Raw genomic sequence first — 24,787 nt, 5'->3', positions numbered from 1 at the left:
TAATATGACAGATACTTTCTTCTTTTTAATTACAACTTCCTTTTTCTCCTGTTTAGCCCTTTTACGCTTCCAATTTGTTGAATTTGCAGGATCAGTATACGCATCATCACTATCTATGTCAGCCATTTTGAAGTCACTGCCTACTTGATAACGATATGCCATCAAGATTTTTCTGGACATTGGCACTTTTTGTAACAAAGTCTAAGGGCAATGGTTGTTTGTGTAAAACAGGGGATATCTTAACATGCATTTGTAATGGAACTATTGATGTTTTAGTAAAGTATTTGAATGTCCAACCGTTCAGCATGTTGCAAAGTACAGAGTGGTGATCTCCGTTAAAAAAATCCAATTTTTGGACTATGGCTGTTTTTGTAAAAGTGTCTTCAATTGCGTTAAAATTTGCAATAATATTGTTCATATCAGTGCCAGGTGGCTCCCTACTTGCGAGCAGCTGCAAATTCCCAACAATATACTATCAGTTAGCGCATCAATTATAATGTTAATTACCAAAATTATAATTCCGTTTATTCAAGCCCGGGGATCTTAGCGCACAATGCATTTCCTGTCCTCTTCCCTCCCTCTGCCCACACAGCTGAGACAGGGGTGAACCTGCACAGTTTGCGGCGGGAAGGCCAGCGCCGTACGAGCCATTCAGCGTAACGGGGTAAGGTAAGTATTAAGGTTCGGATGTTAAGGAAAAGTCATTATTTTCCTGAGCTGATTTTACCCGAAATCCGAAAAATAAGTTTGAACGACGGGTCCCTGACCACATTTAAAACAATTTGTTGTTGCCCATAAATACATATTTCGGCCATTTTTATTGTTTTGGTCATATTTTGCTCATTTTAGTGATATGAGGTCATATTTGGTTGCAATTTCAACACTTTTGTTTAAATTGAGGCGTAGCTAACAAGGTACGTGTTATCTGCGTCGAGTTTCAAATACAGGATTTGTGAATAGTGTAGTAGATAAGTAGTTAAATACAGGGATTCGGCCGCCGCCACCGCCACCGGGCTCCCAGGGGCCTCCTCCGCCGCCGCCGCACGCGGGGGCCTTCCCAGGGTCCCGCTCCCCCACCGCCACCCGGGAGGCCTTCCCAGGGGCCCGCTCCTTCTCCCGCGGGAAATTTGAACTCGTAAACAAAACCACGTGCTTTTTGACAGCTGTCATCCGCCATCTTTAATCAACAGAGCACCGTGCTGCCCTCTTTAGCTACATATCTTTGAAATGTGGTGGCGGATAATTTGAAAAATGCTTTTTGACGGCAGCCATCTTTAATCGACAGAGCATTGTACTGCTCTCTTTAGCTACATACCTTTGAAATGTGGTGGCAGGCAATTCGATGTGACTGCAGCAATCTTTAATCAAGAGAGCCCCGTGCTGCCTCCCTTAGCTACATACCTCTGAAATGTGGTGGCGGCAATTTGAAAAATTCCACGTGCTCTTGTTTGGAAACAAACTCACGTGCTTTTTTTACAGCTGTCATCCGCCATCTTTAATCAACAGAGCACCGTGCTGCACTCTTTAACTACATACCTTTGAAATGTGGTGGCGGCAATTTGAAAAATTCTACGTCCTCTTGTTTGGAAACAAACCCACGTAATTTTTTGACAGCTGTCATCCGCCATATTTAATCAACAGAGTACCGGGCTGCACTCTTTAGCTACATACCTTTAAAATGTGGTGGCGGCAATTTGAAAAATTCCACGTGCTCTTGTTTGGAAACAAACCCACGTGCTTTTTTTGACAGCTGTCATCCGCCATCTTTAATCAACAGAGTACCGTGCTGTGCTGCTATCTTGCGGGCAATTCCGTCAACTGTCATCCGCCACCTTTAATCAAAAGAACTCCGTGCTGCTATCTTTATCGTAGTAGCGGGAAATTTGAAAAATTCCATCAGCTATCATCCACCATCTTACATCGCAAACCTCAGAGCTGCACTCTTTAGCAACTTACCTTTAAATATGGTGGCGGATAATTTAAAAAATTCTACAGGAGCCATCTCTCGACGCTAATTGCTTAAGATGGCGGCTATACATGACTCCTTAAGGGTGCTTACGCAAGATCGCTGCTATACATAGCTTCTTATGAGACTCCCTTGGGATTCTTGCGCAAAATGTCGGCTATACATGGCTCCTTATGAGACGCCTTAAGGGCGCTTGCGCAAGATGGCGGCTGCTCTTATGAGACGGCTTAAGGGTGCTTGCACAAGGTGGCTTGAGACGCCCTAAGGATGCTTGCGCAGGATGGCGGACACAAGATGGCGCCTATACACGGCTCCTTATGAGACGCCTTAAGGGCGCTTGTGCACGATGGCTGCTGCTCTTATCAAGAAAGCTAGCTTAGACGCTAACGTGCCGTGCTAGTTCGATTCACTAATTTGGGACTAAAATGCAAAATGTTTAATATGTCGAAAATGGTGCATCGTACAACAAAACGGACAAAATTGTTCCGCCCTATACCGAAGTTCGCAGTATCAGGAACATGATAGCATAAGAAAAACATAGTCTAATGATGAGATCAACGGTTCGGTTCCTACTTAGGTCTTTTGGCATTTGCTCTGTTTTAGCTTGTATTGAAGCAAGTTTTCGTAACATGATCAGGTCTAGCTATGGTAGAGAGTATAACGTGCCGTGCCGGTTCGATTAATTAAATTTGGGGCTTAAATGCAAAATGTTAAATATCTCGAAAACGGTGCATCGTAGAGCAAAACGGACAAAATTTTTCTGCCCAATACCTAGGATCGCAGTATTAGAAACATGATAGCATAAGAAAGAAGTAGTTTAATGATGAGATCAACGGTTCGGTTCCTACTTAGACCCTTTGGCATTGACGGCTATCTAACTCTACAAGATGACGGCTATACATAGCTTCTTATGAGACAGCTTAAGTGTGCTTGCACAAGATGGCTTGAGACGCCCTAGGGATGCTTGCGCAAGATGACGGACACAAAACGGCGGCTATACACAGCACCTAATGAGACAGCCTATGGGTGCTCGCACAAGATAGCGGCTACTCTTATGAAGAAAGCTAGCTTAGAGGCTACTGCGCAAGATGGCGGCTGCTGTTATGCATACGGTGGAGGGCAATTTGAAATTTCATGTGCTTTTGTTTGTAAAATTCCACGTGCTATTTTTTTTACAGCTTTCATCTTTAATCAACATAGCATCTTTACAGCACTAAACCTCATACCTTTGAATTGTGGTGGTGGGTAATTTGAAAAAATCTACGTGCTTTTTCTTGACATCAGCTATCTTTAAACAATAGCGGCTATACATAAGCTGTTAAGGCCTCCTCTTATGTCAAGGCATAGCTCTATCGAACAAGTTCAAACCTGCAGCGATAACATTACTATGCATGTTTAGATTTGCAAATCACAAAAGTCAATTGGAACACACAATCACAATATACATGTCAATTGTAACATATTCAATTTAACTTGTTAGTGTTAAGGCCGGTCTCCACTGATTAACATTTAAACAACAACATGTTAAATGTTAACTGATGAGACCATCAACATGTTAAATGTTGACTACTGTTTTATTTAACATTGTGTCCACACTTAATAAACATGTTAACTTGACTTACCTTGTCTATACACAGGTAGTTCATTATATCAATTTGTGGTAATACATTTAGATAGTGTCTACTATTTTCAAACAAGGACAATGGACTAAGATAAAGAGGATTACTGGGCGAGTTGGCCGTGCGGTTAGGGGTGCGCGGCTGTGAGCTTGCATCCGGGGGAAAGTAAATTCGTATCCCACTGCCGTTAGCCCTGTAGATGGTTTTCCGTGGTTTCCCATTTTCACACCAGGCAAATGCTGGGACTGTGCATTAATTAAGGCCACAGTCGCTTCCTTCCAAATCCTAGGCCTTTCCTACCTAATCGTCGCCATAAGACCTATCTGTGTCGGTTCGACGTAAAGCTACTAGCAAAAAGAAAAAACATGAAGAGGGTTTGACCATTTTTATTGTCACTGTTGCTTCTTGTTACGATTTAGAAATGAAGTTTTATTAAGCATACTTCCTGTCCTCATTCTGTTCATTGCTTCAAAAGCGAATCACTTTGAAATACCGTTATAAACTTCGTCCACTCCCGCCCCTCGACTTCCGACTTTTCTGAATTCATTTACAATTCCCGAATGTACTGGGAGCTGAGGGACGCTAGATTTTTTCGATGCACTCGCGGGAACAATTATATATAATTTAGAATTCCTGGAAATTGTCGGCTTTCTTCGCTTTATCTCTGTATTCCTTTGATGAGACATCCCACAAACAAGGACTTTCTATCATATCGTTAATTAAGTCCAGAGTAATCTCATGGCTCCACTCCATTTCTGACTATAAATTTTAGTACCGATATAGTGCAGAGAGAATGGCATGTACTGTATTTGTAGCTTATAACAAGGAGAGCGAGTGTCGTAACTATAACCCTACTTCACCTGAAGCACGTCGTTTGCGTCGTTTAGGATATCTGTTGGTATGGAAACAGCATGGAACTTATCGAAGCTGTGCCAACATCTCACGAACAACGAATTGACTTGACATGTTTTCCACCTGGAGCGGAAAACACGCCAACATTTTAAAAGAGTTAACCTCAACATTCTGAGTTAACATGCAAAGTCAATTAGAAGACACAATCGCCTAAATAACCTCCTTTGGGTTGTAATATGAAATTGTTATATCTCCGGTTTTTGCTAAATACTTCTATTTGAAGAATACTGTGACAACTATTAATGTTCTTGTTACTTGATTTTTTTCCAACGATTTTTTCTAATTTCTCCATTATAAGATTTCTCTTTAACAAGTCGTCTTTTGTGAAGTCTATATATACTGTATTGCATAAAGTCTCCCTCTTGGAAGTTCCAACGCTGTTCCTCTGTCTTTCTGCAAGCAACTTACTGCTTGGATTGCGGATTTCTGTTTGGTGAAACCAAGTTGTTGTTCAGGGATTTTTGTCTTGTCTTGTCTAGGTTATTTGATGGGATTCGTTAGATTTAATTTTGGGCAAAATATTAGGAGCCCAAAGCCATCAAGAAGAAGTCCTGGTTCAACAATAATTTTCTTACAAAGGAGATGGAATACCCAAGATAATATTCCTTGATACGGTGAGGTGTAGAATTATCCGCAACGCCTCTGTAGCAGCACTTTCTGTACAGCTGATTTGGGCAAACGAGAGATGGCGGCCGTGCTGGGAAATGTAGTGCGGAAATCTCCAACATGTGTAACGTTAGGAGGAAGAAGCCTTTTGCAGCTCGGGCCGTCGTTATTTTTTGCGAAGTATATATCGTTTCTGTTTATTTTCTTATACATTATTTTAGTTTTTATTGAACCATATTTTTTTTTTTAAAGAATAGGAGTCTTAGATTTCCTTTGCATTGGTAACTTTTTGCCTCAGGCGGTTAGGAGTCTCCCTTTTACTGCTAAATTCATTTATTATTCCAATGAAGTAAACATAGGTTTTGCTTTCGCCAGAATTTTCAGTGTTCCATAATTATTCGATATAGTAACAAGTTACAGTCATAGGCCTATTCATAGCATTCTGTTGTCTTGAGATTCACGGTTGGTGAAGAGACGTTGGAGACAATAATTCCACACCTGTCCTGTCTCTTGGCCAATCTGCGTTTTGGATTATTCGGTTAAAATATTTCGTGCGTTTGTGTGTATGAAACTTTTGTTATGGAGGTTGCATTTTGGGTACTGTAGGTGTTGAGCGACCCATGAGTAAATTGTGTGTGAACCCTCAGGGCAGTTTGTGTCTGTCTGACCTCTTCAGAAAATTAGGGCAAAGTATGTATGATACCAAGTGGAGTCCGGCTCCTTGGTTGAATGATCAGCACAGTGCTCTTCGGTTCAGAGGGCCCCGGGTTCAATTCTCGGCCGGGTCGGAGAATTTAACCTTAAATGGTTTATTCCATTGGCTCGGGGATTGGGTGTTCGTGTTATGTCCAACATCCCTGCAACTCGCACACCGCACATAACACTATCCTCCACCACAACATGCAGCTACCTACACATGGCATATGCTGCCTACCCTCATCAGAGGCTCTGCCTTACAAGGGCTGCTCCCGGCTAGAAATAGCCACACGAATTATATCAAGTGGAAGAAAATAATTGCTGAGATTTATTTAGTTCATGGTCATACAATTATGAATTCTGGATGTCTTCTTTATTACTTTTGATCTGATCTTGATTCCTAACCATCTGGATAGTTTCCTCTCTTTCTCCTCGCTCTTTTTCTGCCTCGCATGATGAACAATTGTTTTACGTGGCTGCCAATATAACCAATTTATAGTGTAAGCACAGTGTGGACAAACTGATAACACTTCGAGGGGAATGACCTCTGATGATTACCGTTAGTGACAGGTTAGATTTTGGTTCTCTGGAAAGCACTGATAGTGACAGGGTTAGTTCATACAGCAATCTTGGGTCAACTTACCGACTACTGTCAGTGTCATAATACTGATTGGGAGCGTTATGTTATTGTTTTTTTTTTTTTTTTGTTAGGGGCTCTACGTCGCACCGACAGATAGGTCTTATGGCGACGATGGTATAGGAAAGGCCTAGGAGTTGGAAGGAAGCGGCCGTGGCCTTAAGGTACAGCCCCTGCATTTGCCTGGTGTGAAAATGGGAAACCACGGAAAACCATTTTCAGGGCTGCCGATAGTGAGATTCGAACCTACTATCTCCCTAATGCAAGCTCACTACGCGCACAGCCAACTCTTATGTTATTGTTAGTAACAGATTAATAATAGTGGTGGTTAGATTACTGATTTGTGACAAAATTACTGATGGTGACTGATAAGATTCTGGTTTACCGGAAAGTGGTGTTAGTAACTTGTTGCTACCCCATATAGCGCTCGATGCTGTGGAATGCGTCAGTTGAGGAGTGGAGGCAGCACTTAGCATCAGTGTTTTTTACTGTGTCGGTTACTGTTCTTGAAGTAGTAGTTGACTGTAGAGTGCAGAACAATACACTGTCATTTGGGTTGTGTTACTTGTGAAAAGCTCTTACAGTTAGGTGTCAAGCATGCATCCAGCCATCAGTTAGCAGTGATTCCACTCTGATAATAATACCACTCCTGTATATGAATATACTGTAATCTGACTCTATAGTACGCGAACCTTTTCTTGAGCCCTGAACTCCATAGTGCATAATGGGAACTAGGGCTCAAGAAAAAGTTCGCGTACTACACATGAATTATGCTATCAAAATATATTAAGTTGCCCCTGTGTGCATGATAACTATTGCGTCTTTCTGTGATATTTGGTGGTGTGTATTGTGTGTGTATGAAGGGGCATGTGTTGGGGTAGACACAAATACCCAGTCCTTGAGTCAGAGGAGTTAACCACACACGATTGGGATCCTCGAACAGGGCGTGAATCGAACGTGGGAACCTCGTAGGTGAGGGCTTCTGTGCTAACCATTCAGTCAAGGAGCCGGACTGTTATTTTAAAATTAAAATAAATGCCTGGGCACTATTGGCTTGACCCCGGGGGCCGTTGTCTTACCTAGCGACCGCGGCTCTGCCTGAAGGCCCGCAGATTATGTAGTATCGTGTGGTCAGGTGACTCATCCTGTTGCAGCCGTTATTTTTGGCATGCGAGACTGAAGCCGCTGTCTCATCGTTGGTAGCTCCTCAACTGCAATCACGTAGGCTGAGAGGACCTCGAACCAGCCCTTAGATACTGGTAAAACTCTGACCTGGCCTAGAATCGTACCCAAGGCCTCCAGATAAGAGGCAAACACGCTACCCCTACATCACGGGTCTGGTTATTATTCTTATTATTCCTTTGAGCTCAACCTATTGTGGACTGCTGGTTATTATTCTCTTCTCCCAGAATTCCTTCATACTTTAACTGAGGTGCTTTCTTTCACCCAACCAGATCTTGGCTCGCAAGAGAATAGGAGAGGAATTATCCACTTTTCAATACAAAATTAAAGGGAATAACAAAAAATTATACCATTTCATATGTTCGAGACCGTTTCGACCTTTGTGTAGGGTCATCCTCGGCCATGTAATTTAAAACCTGCAAGTTAATAAAAGTATACAAAACATTTAAAATCTAAAAATAAAAGAAAAACATCCAAAAACATAAAAACACATTAAAATACTACATACACAGACCTTAAAAACGCATTAAATTACTATATGTAAGCCGATAAAAACGTTGCCATATTTTGTTAAAGTTAACTTACATACTTTTAATAACTTGACAGTTTTAAATTACATGGCTGAAGATGACCCTACACAACGGTTGAATCCGGTCCCATACTTACGAAATAGTGTAATCTTTAGTTATTCCATTTAATTTTATATTGAAAGGTAGATAATTCCTCTCCTATTCTCTGGAATTCTGTGTCAATATGGATCAAATGTGGAGTTTCTTACTTACGATCTATACCCTTGTACTCTTGCTTTTCCTGGAATCCGTTTAAAGTCGTCAAACTTTATTCGGCAGATTTATTTTAGACAGATCCCCCAACTTTCTCTGTGTCTTCTTATTTTCTCAACCAATTTTGTGTTTGACTTTAGTTTGGTGATGTAATTCAAGATTTTATTTGTCAACATACATTTATTCATTCTGAAGAGGTGCCCACAAACCTCGTGTACCTACTGTATCTGTAATCATTTAAAAAAAGTGTTATTGATTTTGTGTCCCACTAACTACTTTTATAGTTTTGAGACACACCAAGGTGCTAGAATTTTGACCCGCTTGAGTCCCTTTAGTTGTCAGTAAATCTACAGACACAATGCTGGTGTATTTGAGAAGATTCAAATACTACTGTACTGAGCTGAGATCGAACCCGCCAAGTTGAGCTCAGATTCCAAGCGCTCTACTGTCTGAGCTACTCGGCCCGGTAGTATTTGCGATCTCCACTTTCCTGTAGGTCTTCATTTTTCCTGTCCTCCTCTGTTTCATCCGTTTTTTTTCTCCAGTCCGAGGATCTTCTACAAGATTTCTCTCTTTAATTTTTTTTTTTGGCACTTCCTCTTTCTTTTTCGGTATCAAATACTCTGACTTAGTATGAGTTCTTTTTATTATTATTTATAAATTTTATCTTATCTATACTTAAAGTATGAGTTCTTCTAGCTAACAGTCGTGTTGTAGTGTCTGATCTTTGTATTGTAGGAAATCGCTAAACTTTCTTCAGCTTATCCCAGTTATTTCTGGTTTCACTGGAGCCACCCAGGCTCATTTTTATTTTGGCCAAGGGTTTAAAGCTGGATGCCCTTCTTGACATCACGTGATTTTTGAGATGAAAATCTTAACTCAGGATTGACTGGGATTGGAACCTCAGCCTTTCAGGTGGGAAGGCAGCAGCTAAGCCAATGAACTAATTGTGCGCCCCAATTATTATTATTATTATTATTACAAATAGTGTAGCTCAGTGCGTTGCGGCGCAGCTACTCGAGACAGAGAAGGGCTCACATGTCGGCCATTCTCAAAATGGTTTTCCGTGGCTTCCTCATTTCAACTCGGGCAGATGCCGGGATGGTACCTTTCTCAAGGTCACGGCGGCTTCCTTTCCATTCATAGCTCTACAGTTACACCTACAGACAACATCCTCACAGCAGTACATGAAGTTCACCCTCTACGGGGTGTACTGGCAAAAGCAGCTACAGAAATGGCGAGCCAAACGTGTCTTCGGACACTCCTGGCACTAAATGATAGACGCTAATTTTTTTTTTTTTTATAGGGGCAATTCCATGGTAATGGTTTTACAAAATTCAAAGTATTTCAATATACAGTAGAGTCTCGCTCAACCGACCTTCGCTTATCCGACATTCCGTGTTATCCGACATTGATAGGCTGAATTTGATCTTTAGGTGGAGGCATTTCTGGGACACCCGATGTGGAGGATGCGACCGTGAGACAAGCACTGGCAGTCATGCGATAGGACCAGGTTTTTCTCAAGGACAGGTGCAGCGAGTCATTGTTCAGTGTAGTATTGGCTGGGTGCGGATGTTATAGTTTTCATATCCTCTGTGATTATGGCGAGTAAAGGGAAGAAAGTGATTGTTTCTGTGAAAGACAAGTTGAGTGGGTTAAGGAGACTGGACAAAGCGGAAACCCTTCAAAAATGGCTTCAGATTATGGTGTTGGACGTGTTATAGTGGGAGACTGGAAACATAAGAGGGAAGATATTGAAAGGTGGTGCTCTACCAGAGCAGCAAGTGATGCACTGAAAATTAGAAAAACAATGAAAAATGTGAGTACGAAAAATTAAGTGAAACACTATTTCATTGGTTCACTCAAAACCGGGAAAAAGGCCTGTCATTATCTGGACCCATTCTGCAATAAATGGCTTTGTATTTCCAGAAGGAGTTTAATGAAGGAGACCCTAATTTTACTGCCAGTGCTGGGTGGTTCGATCGGTTGGGAAAAACGGTCCGGCATTAGGCAGCTTAATATCTGTGTAGAAAAATTGTCAGATAAATCCGATGAGGTTGTGAAATTTAAAAGGGAATTTCAAGAAATAAATCTTGCTGTAAGATGAACCGGTGATCAGATTTTAAATTGTGATGAGACTGGGCTGAATTTCAAGATGCTGCCATCAAAACTCTCGCAGCCCAAGCCAAGATGTCTGCACCTGGCTACAAGTGTAGTTAGGAAAGAGTTACTGTTCTCGCCTGTAGTAATATTACTGGGAACTTAAAAACAAAATTGTTTATGATCGGCAAAGCAAAGAAGCCTAGGACATTTAAAAACATTTCTGTTAATGTTCCTGTTCCTCCCTCCTAACGTGACGTCATTATGCCAGCCAATGGACCAAGGTGTGCTGGAAACATTGAAGAGAAAATATCGGCGGAAACTCCTTTCATTCCTGATAGAGAAAATGGACAATGGCAACGACATGATAGAAAAGTTAACACGAAACAGCATGAACGACGTGGCATACCTGATAGCGCAGTCATGGGAAGAAGTTGGAACAATGACATTAGAAAGTCTTGGAACATATTGTTGAGTGAGGATGAACATCGAGAGGAGGTGGTACAAGAAGACATGGAAAACATTGTCCCTTACTGAATTGCATTCCTGGCTGTGAGGATGCTACGACTCAACATGTGAGTAAGTGGTGTGCACAAGATCAGCTGTTTGAACTAACTGACTCTGATTTTATTGGTTTTGTGAATGCTAAAGAAAATGAGGATGATGATGAAGAAGAAAGAGGCATTGCAGAACAAAAGGAGAAAACGATGACTCACAGTGAAGGATTATCGTCGATGGCGGGATCTCACACCAAGAAAACGTGAATCAGCAGGCAAGCAGACATTGTTGACAAGTTTCTTTTCGTAAGATATTTGGAATGTTTTCGTTCAGTATTGCATCTACTGTACAATTGAATTGGTAAGTCAATAAATAGAGTACCGTAAAACATAGTAATACAGTATAGCCTTCGTGTTCGTTTTAGTTCATTTTCAAAGTTATTCTGTATTATCCGACATTTTCGGTGATCCGACATACTCCAGGTCCCGTTTAGATCGGATAATCGAGACTCTACTGTATAGTAATAAATAAAACATACATGTAATCATAAAATGAAGTTTACTTTTGTTGCTTCTTGATTACTGCAATCCTCTTATGTCAGTAAGAAAAACTGAAGCCCTTTATTTTCATTTAGAAGACATTATTTGATGTCAAGTGTCTCTGGTAATGGAATTACAGGAAAAGACATCAGTTTTAATATTTACAATTCTGAATGTTATTCATCTGGATGTATTGATAATGTTTAAGTGAAACATTAACTACACAATTATTACACATTATACAGTCTGTATCTCAATGTATTAAAACAAAAAAATGAAGTACATTTTTAATAGAACATAAAAAAGGAGATGGTAATGGAATTATATAAATGTTTTTTTTAAACTCTTTCATTAAGTAATAACAAATTAAAATCAATTGTAGCTTCTGGAATGTTGCAGGAGTATTTTGTGTGATCATTTCGTGTCAAGCAAACCCTAAAAGTTGGTTAGTTTCTCCTTGCCTATCAATTTCAGGTGGTGGGAGAACTTTTAAATCATCACAGAGTGGTACAAAGTCCACATCAATAATAGAAGGCCACATAAATGTTTATTTTTTCTTCATTATCAGAAAGGAAACCTTATACGTACAAAATTTGCAATTGATACTACTTTTCCAACGTAATGCAATTCCTTGTTCTACCTTGCATATTGCACCAACACCCAAGAATTGTTCCCACAGTTAGGTTGAATAATTCTGTCATTTCCTAATCCATCACCACCACTTGTTTGTAATCTTGTTACTTCATCCTCATCAGTAGTAAAATGGACAAAACTATCATCCGATGAAGACCAAGATTTGGTCTCAACAGTATTTGGTGCTATTACTTTCTCATCCTGAACTCCGTGGAGTTTTGGTATTGATTTAATACACTTCCACTGTGTGTCTAGTTTCAGTTTATGTTGTAACCATTTTTCTGACACTCGGGCACCTGTTATCTTACCATTGTTCGTAGCCTCGGCTACTTTTACAAAATCTTCAAGAGTCTGCACAGTTTCAGTTACAGCTGTGTCGTTGCGACATAAAGCAAATTTTCTGAAAGAAGTTTCTGAAGGGTCCACCTTTTCAATACATTATATCATCATCATTGTTGACCAACTCCAGTTTCCCAGGTGTGGTATACAAGCCCCTTCCATTTTGTTCGGTCCGTGAACCATTCTTCGTTCAATATCCGCTCTTAATCCTGTCCTCTCTCCTCTACATCCTTCTTCACTAAGTCTGTCCATTTTTTTTCTAGGTCTGCCCACTGGTCTCTTTCACCTTATTTCTCTTTCATACTCCTTTTTTGCAGACCTATTGGCACTCATTCTTTTCACATGACCAAACCACTTCAGTCTTGCCTTTTGGATCTTCTGGAGTAAGTCCTACGTCTTGTCTGACTTTTTCATTCCTGATTTTATCCTTCCTGGTCTTCTGGATCATTGTGCGTAGGAACTTCGTTTCTGCTGCTTGGAGTTTCGAGTTGTCCTTTCTTGTTAATGTAGCAGTTTCCAGGCTATATGTGAGGAAGGGGTGTAGTATGATTTATACAGTGTCATCTTGACATATGTTTTTTATTATTTTACCTAAATAATGTTACATCTTTACTATGTCTTAAGTGGGACATGTTTCGCTTAATTTTTAGGCATTTTCATCCGCTGTTCCTAATATCTAAGATCAAAATTGCTAGGATCCTAGGTTTTGTTTATGATAAAATGCTTAAAATAGTTGGGCTAACATGGATCACTCTGTCTAAAAAATTATACATGCTGTATTTTTTTTTAAACATCCAGCTAACATGAATTACTCTGTCTAATAAGTTATACTTACACTTAAAACATGAAATACCAACCAAGGCATGTTCCTAAATCACAACCGCGTCAACTCCAACAAAGACCAATACTCAGGAGCCGGGATCTATAAACTCACCTGCGCCCAATGTTTTGTTTTATACCTCGGGCAAACAGCAAGATTGTATTAAATTGCATAGCTCTTAACGTTGCCCTAGAAACGCAACGGGGAAGTCACCAAACGTCTTTCCTCATACAAAGACTGGGTTAGGGAATTTTCATTGTAGTGGTAGGCCCGCTTGTCTACCATCAGTCACAATCAGATGGTGGAGTTTTCATTATAATGGCAGACACTCACTCTCCACCTGCCTTTTTACATCCTCAGAAATACTGTTTTAGTGCTTTTCCCAACTGAAATGAACATAAGTCATTACAATGACGTAAGTAGGAATGGCGCGATTAAAAGCAGTGCTTTCATATGAAATACTTGATCAAATGAAAAACCACACATTTTCTGACTTTTAACGAACATTACTACGCTGCCGATGTAACAGTCCAAAGTTCCAGAGCTGGAATGACCAGGCCGCAGACAGCCGTGATTTCTGAACACTCTTAGTCATTTTTTAGCGAGTGGGTGGGGGAAGAAAACAGCTGACTCGGAGACAAGATTTTTCCTCCAAGCCAGAGGAGAAACCATTTCTTCGCAGCTAATTTGGAATAAAATAAATGTAGAGCTTAATAAAAGTGAAAAGGAAGAAATTTTGCTTAAGAAACGGCTCATTTCAGGGTTGAATTTTGAGTTACTTAGTGAATTGTGGTTGTATAATTTGGAATAAGCCTAAATTGTAATTCTAGACCAGGTCATACTATTACTAAATGAGCCTCTGCCTTAAGTATGCACACTGCTCATTCAAAACAGCGCGTCAGAGTAGGGATTGAATAGCTGGAATACTATGATAAACCAGTATGTTACGTACCAGCAGTATCAGAAAATGTATGAACCAGAAGAATGGCATGCTAAGGAAGAAAGGTTTCTAATTCCCCAGCTATTTCTCGCCAATATTCAGTCAGGCTGTTACACTTGGTACGCAGCAGTAATCCAATCTATCCGAGTTGAGTGGCAGCATAAGAGACACAGAACATCACAACAAACAACGGTCAATGTAGTGTTATTGTTGATCTGTGTTATGCGCTTTTGATATTGTAGGCCTTCACATTTAGTTTTCTTCCGACTCTGAAATACCTCTCTTATCATAGTCGGTACGGTAAAACTCAATAAAACATAAATGGTCGGAAATTGTATTCTCTATAATTTTTGTTATGTAGTACTATTCGATAGAACCGATAACATAGGTATTTTAATTTTAGGGTCCTTCCCCTAAACTACAGTTTTATCCAGGGTGAATAAAATTGTTTATAGCTTGGACTGTAGTTTCTTATTCCCAGACACTATAAGCCGAATTTCATTAAATTCTGTTTACCCATTTTCTTGTGGCTCGTCATTGATATGGGCTTAGCAACAAAAATACATATTCATGAATATTTCTATCATAGCCGGTATGCTAAAAATATATGTCATAAATGATTATAAATTTAATTCTGTATAACCTTAGTTATGTAGTATTTATCGATAGGATCACTAATAATATAAATATTTGAGAATTAAATTTTAGGCCTTCCCCTAAACTACCATTTCAGTCAGCGTGAATGAAACTATTTATAGCCTAGATTGTAGTGGCTCATCCCCCGACTTTTCATACTGATTTTCATTAAAATCTCTTCAGCCGTTTACTCGTGATGCGTGTACATACATACATACATACATACAGACAGAAATTACGGAAAAGTAAAAAGTGCATTTCCTTGTTACTGTGGACATGACCGATACAGAAATACCATTCTTTTCAAATTCTGAGCAATGTACAGACAAAACTTATTTTATATATATATATATTTACATAAACTCCACAACTAAGACACTTTTCTCATTACAAACTCTTAGCCCTTTAATGAGGCAATAAGGTCCAAAACCGAAAAAACGATCTTGAGAAGTCCCCTCTTCCGATCCACATAAAAGCAGGCAGCCCTGTTTTACCTAATTTTTTTTTTTTTTAGGGGCTTTACGTCGCACCGACACGGATAGGTCTTATGGCGACGATGGGATAGGAAAGGCCTAGGAGTTGGAAGGAAGCGGCCGTGGCCTTAATTAAGGTACAGTCCCAGCATTTGCCTGGTGTGAAAATGGGAAACGACGGAAAACCATTTTCAGGGCTGCCGATAGTGGGATTCGAACCTACTATCTCCCGGATGCAAGCTCACAGCCGCGCGCCTCTACGCGCACGGCCAACTCGCCCGGTTTACCTAATTTTAATCATTACAATGCAATAGAGAAGGAAAAACAATCACGACAAGTGACCGCATCAACAACATCCCTTGAAACCACAACTGAATTTTTATCTCAAAAAATGTGACAAGTTGTGAAGTTTCCATAGGTTGCACACACGTTGGACATCATAGACTGAACGATCCACGCTAGCCTAATGTCATTATAAGTAACATTGGATTGAACCAGCATATAATTGAGTTTTAAAGTGTAACAATCACATCAAGGATATTTTTATATGGGAAGTGTGCGTAAGCATAACTTTGTAGACAGTAATTCATGTTAGCCGAATGTTTTTATGTATAGGCTTCGTGCGTATAGCAATGTGCTGCTGCGGGTGGAGATTACGAGAACTATTTAGAGGCACCTTCATCAACAGCTGACCATAAGAAGCTGGAATGTATGTGATGTTTACATACATAAATTATATTCAATCATTTTACAGTGGCCCTCTATCGCTGAATCGCTTTCTATGTTTTTGTCTAAAGCCATTATTAGAATGTAAGACCACATTCCCTATGTGTTGATCGGGTCATGTTTGTGATGTAGATAACCGCCGTGATAGATCATACTGACGCGAAGAGTAGAACCTTGTGTCACTGTACATTCTCTATCCCAAGTTTGTTTTTGTTTTGTTTTTGATAAAGTATAATATAATACCTACGTATTTTTTTCAGCTAATTTCTTATCTCCCCCTCTTTACAATTAATATATCATCCTTTATAGTTTTGGTTTTACTCGATAAAATGACTAGTGGCTGGGTATAACGCGAAAGCGGAACCCAATAAATAAATTGAGAAGGAGAATAAGTAGAAAAAGATGAAGAAGAATCATTTTACAATGCTGTCTTCAGATTATTATTTTTTAATGTCATAACTTTCAGACTGAACTATATGCTTGTTGTTGGCTGCATTAATAGATACTGTGATACAAAGGTTTTCTTCACGACCTTATGCAATGTATTTGAAAAGACGGTGGATCATAGCAGTAAATCGCAAGAAGTAATTCTGGATTTATACATTTTAATTAATACAAAATAACTTTACGAGTTACAAATAGTTTAACAATTAGAAATAAATTATTATAGCAATGTTATATCTGCAAAGCAAGCTGCAATAGGCCATCTTTTTTAGAGCACACACATCATAATAGATACGCATAGTATTGTATTGCCATGGTCTTAATTATAGCCAGTAGAATAATGATAATAATAATAATAATAATAATAATAGAACTTACCGTACTGTACTATAGACCAAAGTGTGAAATTTTATAGTACCGGTATTCCGTTACGACCTAACACAATGGATTTGGAAAGGCTGTAAACAAATAAAATTACATAAATAGGCCTCCATTACGCAATATCAATAGCTCACAGAAATACTGTATTTTACATCCGTAAATTCGCGTCCTCGTCCCAAGGTGGTACATTTCTTTTCAAGCACACACCTAATTGAAATGAACTGCATGCACTGTTTTAACCACATACCAACCCTCATGCCAGTCTTAAGTTTCTGGCATTATCACAATTCAAACTCGGTAGTGCCAACCGTTATGTTACAGAGGTGGACTTGAGCATGTTGTTAATACTGACACACAATATAAATAATCACTTATTGGCAACTTCAAGTGATTCTAAACTTTTCTTCTCGTGCATAATTTTTGATAGTGTGCATGCGGTTTCAATATCAGGAATTTCAATAGGTCCAACATCAAGCCTGAGCCTTTTTTATCAGAAAAAGTTCCTCTGCTCTCTGCCCCTTGTAGTTCACTTTCCCTACGTTTGAGATGTGAGGTCGACACCATTCACACGGTCGATCAGTACGCATGTTGAGTTCTGTCGGTGGTTTCTGAGTAAAGTGGAGTCAGGACTTTTGGATCCTCAGTTATTCATGTTCTGAGCAAACTGCATAAACAGCAGCTGAAATATGCTTACACTTCATGGAAATAGTTATTCGCCTTTATGGAATAATATAGATTGTTACCAAGGCCTTCCTTAAAAAACATCGTTGTATTTAAAAGTAGTTAAAATTTAAAATTAATTGCCTCCGTAACAGCATTAACCTACGCTAACATATCGCATTAGAAATAGACCAAGGATATTATTTTCTCTGAAGACAGCATTTATGAATGTGTATATGAACACTAATCTCGTTATTACCACTACTGATGGCCTACGTAAATTACTACATTGTCTCTATCCTGAAGTGGTAGGATATATAGTGAACCAATGTTTCTTTCTGATCACATTTGCAGTTATTGCTCTGTTGCTATTTCCTGCAAATTATTTTTCTTGTAAAAGAAATTGTTGTTGCATAAAACACTCTGAAATCCCACTGTTATTATTTAGTTGAAGACCTCCGATTCAAACTACACCTGCCATCTGCCCTGCAAATGGAGAAGGTACTTGAGCAGAAGCATCTGAAGCAACAGGACATACCACTGGATTTCTACACAACGGAAGCAATGACCGATAGACGATGGACACAGGAAAATGAGGAACTAAGAAACGTAGTCACAAGACTCGCCGTTCACGGCTCCCATCACAAAATTTGCTAAAACATAAAATATCATGAACCGAACAAAGAATGTATATGTTCTCTTTGTGAGAAGCCAGGTGACAAATACCACATAACACGTGTGTAGTAACAGGGAAGAGAGCATACTTGACTATAGCAAAGACTAAACCGCCTCGAGCATCCGTAAACCGCAGTATGTTGTGTGACAGTATTGCATGCTTACTTTGTAACCTTGTAACCTATTGTTGTATCCCTTTATATGGCCATCTGGCTGCAATAAATTCTTAAAATTCTTAATTATTTAGTCGGCCATGGCAGCACGCGGTGAGACATCGGCGGGTATGTGCACGGTGAAACGCATAAACTTACAATGTTTGCCACTTGCAGCGCAGCGGTGTATTTCTCCCATCAGCACACGGAGCCTATAGTACATATAAGCATAACTTATTAGACAGAGCAATTCATGTTAGCCAGATGTTTTTATAAAATATATAGCATGCATAAGCATAACTTTTTAGACAGAGCAATTTATGTTAGCGCAGTTATCTTAAGGGGCCAATGACCTTGGATGTTAGGCCCCTTTAAGCAACAAGCATCATCATCAAGCAATTATTTTAAGCATAAAGCTTAGGATCCTAGCAATTTTGATCTTATATATTAGGAACAGCGACTGAAGATGCCTAAAAAAATAGGCAGACCTTCAACAAACAGTCTTTCAGAATGGTTTATGTTGCTCAGTACGGACCTAACTATGAGATTTATAACTTGTAATAAAGCAAATGAAAAGAAAAATATGTGTGTATATGTATATACACACATACACACATTGCATATTTATCATGAGAAAAGATAGTCATATGCCACTACCATGTTCGCAACGCCTTTGAGACCACACACCAGTAGTAAATAAGGCAGTCTGGTCATGGGACCAATAACCGCTTCAAATTTCGTTTTGCTCTTTCATTGTATAATTCTCTGAGAAGTCTATTTGAATGACAATTTTGTTTTCATTTACCTTGGCAGACTATCTTGAATTTTTAAAACTTGACTGCGCTCTTTTCACAAATGTGTGATGAAAATATGGCACTTGATTTGTTAAGTTTGCAACACAATCACCTACTTTTTTTTTCACTAGTTCAGTCTTCCTGTGCATATTTTCCCACTGCTTCCAGCATATGAAATTACTTTCAGCTTCACCTTAAAGTCCAAATTTACTAACTTTAGAACATTCATTAGACTAACTTTCCATACATAGTTCACTTGATTGGTCGGCAATATTATTCTTAGCAACAATAGTCGTCTTGTTAAAACACATTTGCTTTCCTAAGAATGTTGTTGTAGCCGGGCTGAGTGGCTCAGATGGTTAAAGCGCTGGCCTTCTAACCCCAACTTGGCAGGTTCGATCCTGGCTCAGTCCGGTGGTATTTGAAGGTGCTCAAATACGACAGCCCCTTGTCGGTAGATTTACTGGCACGTAAAAGAACTCCTGCGGGACTAAATTCCGGCACCTCGGCGTCTCCGAAGACCTTAAAAAGTAGTTAGTGGGACGTAAAGCAAATAACATTATTATTATTATTATTATTATTATTATTATTATTATTATTATTATTATTATTATTATTATTATTATTATTATTATTATTATTATTAAAGAATGTTGTTTTTCTTAACTTTTTCATATTTTTCCTCAACCTTCTTAAGTCTCTGTATGCCCTCATTTTTTCTTTTGCAGTGAGGGGTATTTTGACTGAACACTCGTACTTTTCAGGTGCTGATCAATTATTGCTTTGAAGTTGTTTGTTATTCCGTTGTGTAGCATATGAATGCTGTTTTTCAGTCGCATCACATCAGCTACAAAAACAATTAATTCCCTTCAAAAATGGTTTCCACTGGGTGTGTAAGTTGTTCAAGTAGCAATGCTACTATTCTCACAACAAACCCATAAGTCACCTCCACTAAGGTTTTGTTCAATTAGTTATCAATGATTTCATGCCATTTTTCATTTATGTTTTCCAATAGAGAACTTCCAAATTAAGTTTTCCTATACTGTAATTCCATTACTCTAATGCTATAATTCTGTTACAAGTATAATATATGAAAAATCAGTATAAAACTTATGCTAAAAACTAGGCCCTATGTGTATTTGTACAAATAGAAATGTGAAAATATTAAGTTTGGACTCTGTTCTGATTTTCAGCCTTTGTAAGCTAAAAATTTCACATTTTTCAGTAACTGAGTTACAGAAAGTACAAACTTTTCAGAAGTTATAATGGATCTCAATTAAATAAATACCAATCCCAAATATAGCAATAGTCTATCAGTACAGACCATATCGTCCCCACTGGGGCAAACTAGCGAAAGTGACAAATAAGGGAACCTGTAGTTCTAAACTTTTGATCTATATTTTATTACTTATATAATGAAAAATTGATTTGACATGTGTAATCACAACTTCTTTCAGTTCTCCTAATTTTTTGACAATTTGCAGATTTGTTAGTTTGCCAGAGGAGGGACGATATAGTATAAGAAATCAGCAGGGAAAGTAGTATAATACTTAAATACATTTAATGTATTAATTACCTTAGTATTAATTAACCAAACAAAAATGCCAGTGTGTCTAAAACCCCTGAAAATGAACTTGAATAATAATTGGAAACTTAAAATGTTGTTAGTGCATTTGTGAACTCTGTGACAATAGTTCAGATATCATCTGCTCTACAGCTTGAAAAGAACTACCAGTAGATTTCTCGTGAACTGTATTGAAGAAAATGAAATTATCTCTGCGTTTTAAAATTGGCCATTGGCTGCAGTAAATCTATTATTATTAAAGAAGCTGAATCCTCTTTCAGAAGGTACTGTAGATACTGCAATGCACAAGATTCCATAAAGCACCTTCGTCAGCTCACCTAAGCATTCAGAAAAATTGTGTAAAATTTTTGAAGATATTTGTTCTTAACCATCATCTTTACTAGAAGCCATTCTGAGAGCAAAACATTTTTGTTTATATCACCAAAAAAAATTGCTAATTGAGGAATCTCAAAAACCGGCTTCGGTCGTGGGGTCATGTGAGGCGAATGGAGGAAAACAGATTCCATAGGAAAATAATGGACTGGGTTATGTAGAGTAAGAGGGGTAGAGGGAGACCAAGACGATGATGGTTAGACTCGGTTTCCAATGATTTAAAAATAAGAGATATGGAACTAAACAAGACCACAGAACTAGTTACAAATAGAGGATAGTGGCAGCGATTAATAAATTAACAGAGGCTTGCAGACTGAATGCTGAAAGGTATAACAGTCTATAATGAAGATGTATGAATATCTGTAGCCTATATGTTGAGGAATCTCCTCATTGCCATATTCTGTTAGGGTGTTTTCTTGAGGTGGGTACAAGAAATCCAGTATGTTGCTGTAAGTTAATTAAATGCAAAGCTTCTTTTAAACTTTCTATGAAACCCGATTTAGAGCCAATCATAGACAATGCCCCATCAGTTTCCACACTAGCCCTGTACTTTTCTCTTCTTCAATAAAGCTCTAAGATAACCAGTCACATTTTTTGAAATTTTTGTTTCCTGGATGGTCGATCCACCAAAATTTGCCTTTTCTATATTACATGTTTGTTTTCCTATTATGCCTGCCACTTGCATCTTGAGCAACTTCAAGTAGAGGACAATGCTGGAGCTCCATACATGTTCCACACATTTCACGTGTTGAGAGACCATATGGGGGAAGAATGGGAGGACAATGTAATGCAAAACATCAGGGAACAATGTTGTAAAGTGTGCAGCTACTATGGAGTCCACTTCATGTCCATATCCATCCAGTCTTAAGCTGCTTATTTTTGTATTTATTTTGATTCCTGTACTTGCACACATTCCATGTGTCAATTTACACTTTTTTCTCACTTTTCCATTTTATTGGATGTGCATTCTGTTTAACTGATTTTTAGTCCTCAGCGGGGTGCCAAGAAATGGTTCCCAGATGTAGAGTTTATTAAGCAGTTTGATGGTCCTGTTATGTACCCTGATGAAATCACATCCAAGTGGAAGATGCCTCCTTGGAATGGTAAGCTGATTCCTGTGGAGAAGAAAGTTCGGAATATGACGTTAAATTTTGGACCTCAACATCCTGCTGCTCATGGAGTCTTGCGTCTAGTTCTTGAACTGGATGGAGAAGTGAGTAAAGTATTTTTCTGCTTTGTGAAATTTATTAGTATTACTGCAGATGTGATTTTCAGTCTATTTTATTTCCCACTGTACTACTTATTACAAATTAAAAGCTTCATTATGGAACTATTCTTGGTCATATTCTCCTTCTGTGCTTGTCCCACTTTCCTAAATCTTTTACCACTAGTATTCATTGTTATCTTGTTCCTCTTCCCTTTTCCCATATTTATTCAGCTTTTTAATTATCCTACACTTCTCGCTTCAAAACTGAAGATCTGTCATTTTGGCCCCTGGAGGAGTGTTGATGCCCACCCTTCTGATATTGGTCGGAAGCAGAAGTGAGCTTGTCGGAGTCTTTGAAGATGGCATTGTATGAAGAAATGGAGATAGTTGTTTTGTAAATTCATGTTTGTCCTTGTTTCTTCTTTGCATTACTTCATCTTCACACACTAACCTGTCTTTCTGTAAATTACTTTATTATCGGTTGATTGTTTTAACTTCTGCACTGTTTGTCATTTTCTGTCTGTAAAAGTTTCTGTCTCACAATTTGTTTCACTCTTGTTTCTTTCATCTGTGTACAGTTCCTTGTTTGCATCAGTCCCTGTTTGAAGCCATTTCTGATATGCCTTCTTTTTAAATTTACAAGTTGCCCTCACTTTACCATTCCACCAAGAAGTTTGCTTTTTCTTATCTTTTCATGTAGGTGTTCCTAGGCATTCCCTTGCTGTTTCTACTACAGCATCCCTGTATGCCACTCATTCTCTTTTTGTATACTGAACCTACTTAGTGTCTCTTGTTTGGAACTTTTTCACTAATCATATCCATGTACTTCTGCCTAATTTCCTCATTCTAAAGATTTTCTACCCTTATTCGTCTGCAGACAGTTTTTACTTTTTCACTACGGATTACATAGTCGTCTGTATCTTCGAAACATCCCCAGAAAACAAGGACATTCCTAACAATTTCCTGACTTCAAAGTCTGTTATGATTGTATTCCATTGTGGATTTTGTGCCCTTTCCCTCCCATGTATAGTGGTGAATAGTCTTGTGCCTGAAGAATATATTTGTAGCTGCTAATCCCATCTGTCTGTTTGGTCATCAGCTCAGAGGCTGGTTGGATCCTCAAATAGCACCACCAAAGGTTATGCGGTTATAAGGAAACCACAAAAACCAATGGCAGCACCAAGATGAGGAGTGAGGTAGTTTGCCATTGCTTTCCTCACTGGGTCAGAAAGTACTATTGCAGCACGACTGACCCTATGAGCAACACCTTAAAAAGTGCACAAACTCGTCCCCTTCTTATTAGTTTCTGTATCTTCCCCACATTTACAAATCACCCTTTCGTATCCTTCAGTTCTATTTCCAACTGTTGCATTGAAATCCCCCATCAGCACTATCCTGTCCTTGCTGTTGACGCTGACTATGATAGGCCTATCGCTCAGTGCTTCATAAAACTTGTACATTTCATCCTCAACTGCACCCTCACAAGGTGAGTAGACTGAGACAGTTCTCGTTCTAATCCTCCAGTTGCCAAATCTACTTGCATTGTGTTAGCTCATTTGTGTTCCTCTTGATGAACAGCCCTACTCCGCACTTCGCCCTCCTCTTTTTAACACCCATCAAGTACCCTTTATCATCTCTTCTCTCTTCTTCATTATCTCTCCTAACGCATCCAGATGCATCCTCTGCTGACTCGGCCAGTTCTACTTTCTTCCGTAAACCCCATTAATATTGATAGCTCCCCATCATATTCCATTTTGTTTGCAAAGTTGTTTCCAAGGAGTCCCTCGCCTATAAAATGGGAGTGGGACTCTATTCTCCCATAGGTCCAAGACTTGCTTAAAATGTTCTGAGCGTGCTCGGTGAAAATTCTGTGAAACAGGATACTACCCTTATACATAGTCCCAGGCCTCAGAATATCTCCACCGGGCGAGTTGGCCGTGCGCGTAGAGGCGCGCGGCTGTGAGCTTGCATCCGGGAGATAGTAGGTTCGAATCCCACTATTGGCAGCCCTGAAGATGGTTTTCCGTGGTTTCCCATTTTCACACCAGGCAAATGCTGGGGCTGTACCTTAATTAAGGCCACGGCCGCTTCCTTCCAACTCCTAGGCCTTTCCTATCCCATCGTCGCCATAAGACCTATCTGTGTCGGTGCGACGTAAAGCCCCTAGCAGAATATCTCCGCGATGCCCACTCCCATTCCGTAGCAGCTGGTATCCTTACTTCTCAGGACCACTTATTAGACCACTCAGCCATTGCCCATGGTTCTCGAACTAGGACGTGATCATGTTTCTGAATTTGGCCAACTATGGGTCGCATAGAACTTATGACTTCCTGGCCTTTATTTTCTTCTTCCCAAAACCTCTTAATTCTTTCACTTCTCATCTTTCTCTCCTCATTGGAAATGATCCGTTCTG

The 24,787-nt window shown here is 39.2% G+C and overlaps 1 protein-coding gene across 2 annotated transcripts in view; it reads left to right on the top strand.

The window, feature by feature from the left end:
* Positions 1-5,127: 5,127 nt before the first annotated feature.
* LOC136867658 (NADH-ubiquinone oxidoreductase 49 kDa subunit) overlaps positions 5,128-24,787 on the top strand; it is a 127,847-nt gene continuing 108,187 nt past the window's right edge. For both annotated transcript variants that reach the window (XM_067144720.2, XM_067144721.2), the window contains exons 1-2: positions 5,128-5,283; positions 22,155-22,380. In XM_067144720.2, the coding sequence (XP_067000821.1) occupies positions 5,183-5,283; positions 22,155-22,380 (327 nt within the window). In that variant the 5' untranslated portion in view covers positions 5,128-5,182. The remainder of the gene's footprint in view (positions 5,284-22,154; positions 22,381-24,787) is intronic.

This window comes from Anabrus simplex, chromosome 1, assembly GCF_040414725.1.
Source record: "Anabrus simplex isolate iqAnaSimp1 chromosome 1, ASM4041472v1, whole genome shotgun sequence".
NCBI classification, from domain to species: Eukaryota; Metazoa; Arthropoda; class Insecta; order Orthoptera; family Tettigoniidae; genus Anabrus; species Anabrus simplex.
The sequence above is the reverse complement of the archived record's forward strand: the minus strand, read 5'-3'. Positions and strand labels throughout refer to the sequence as shown.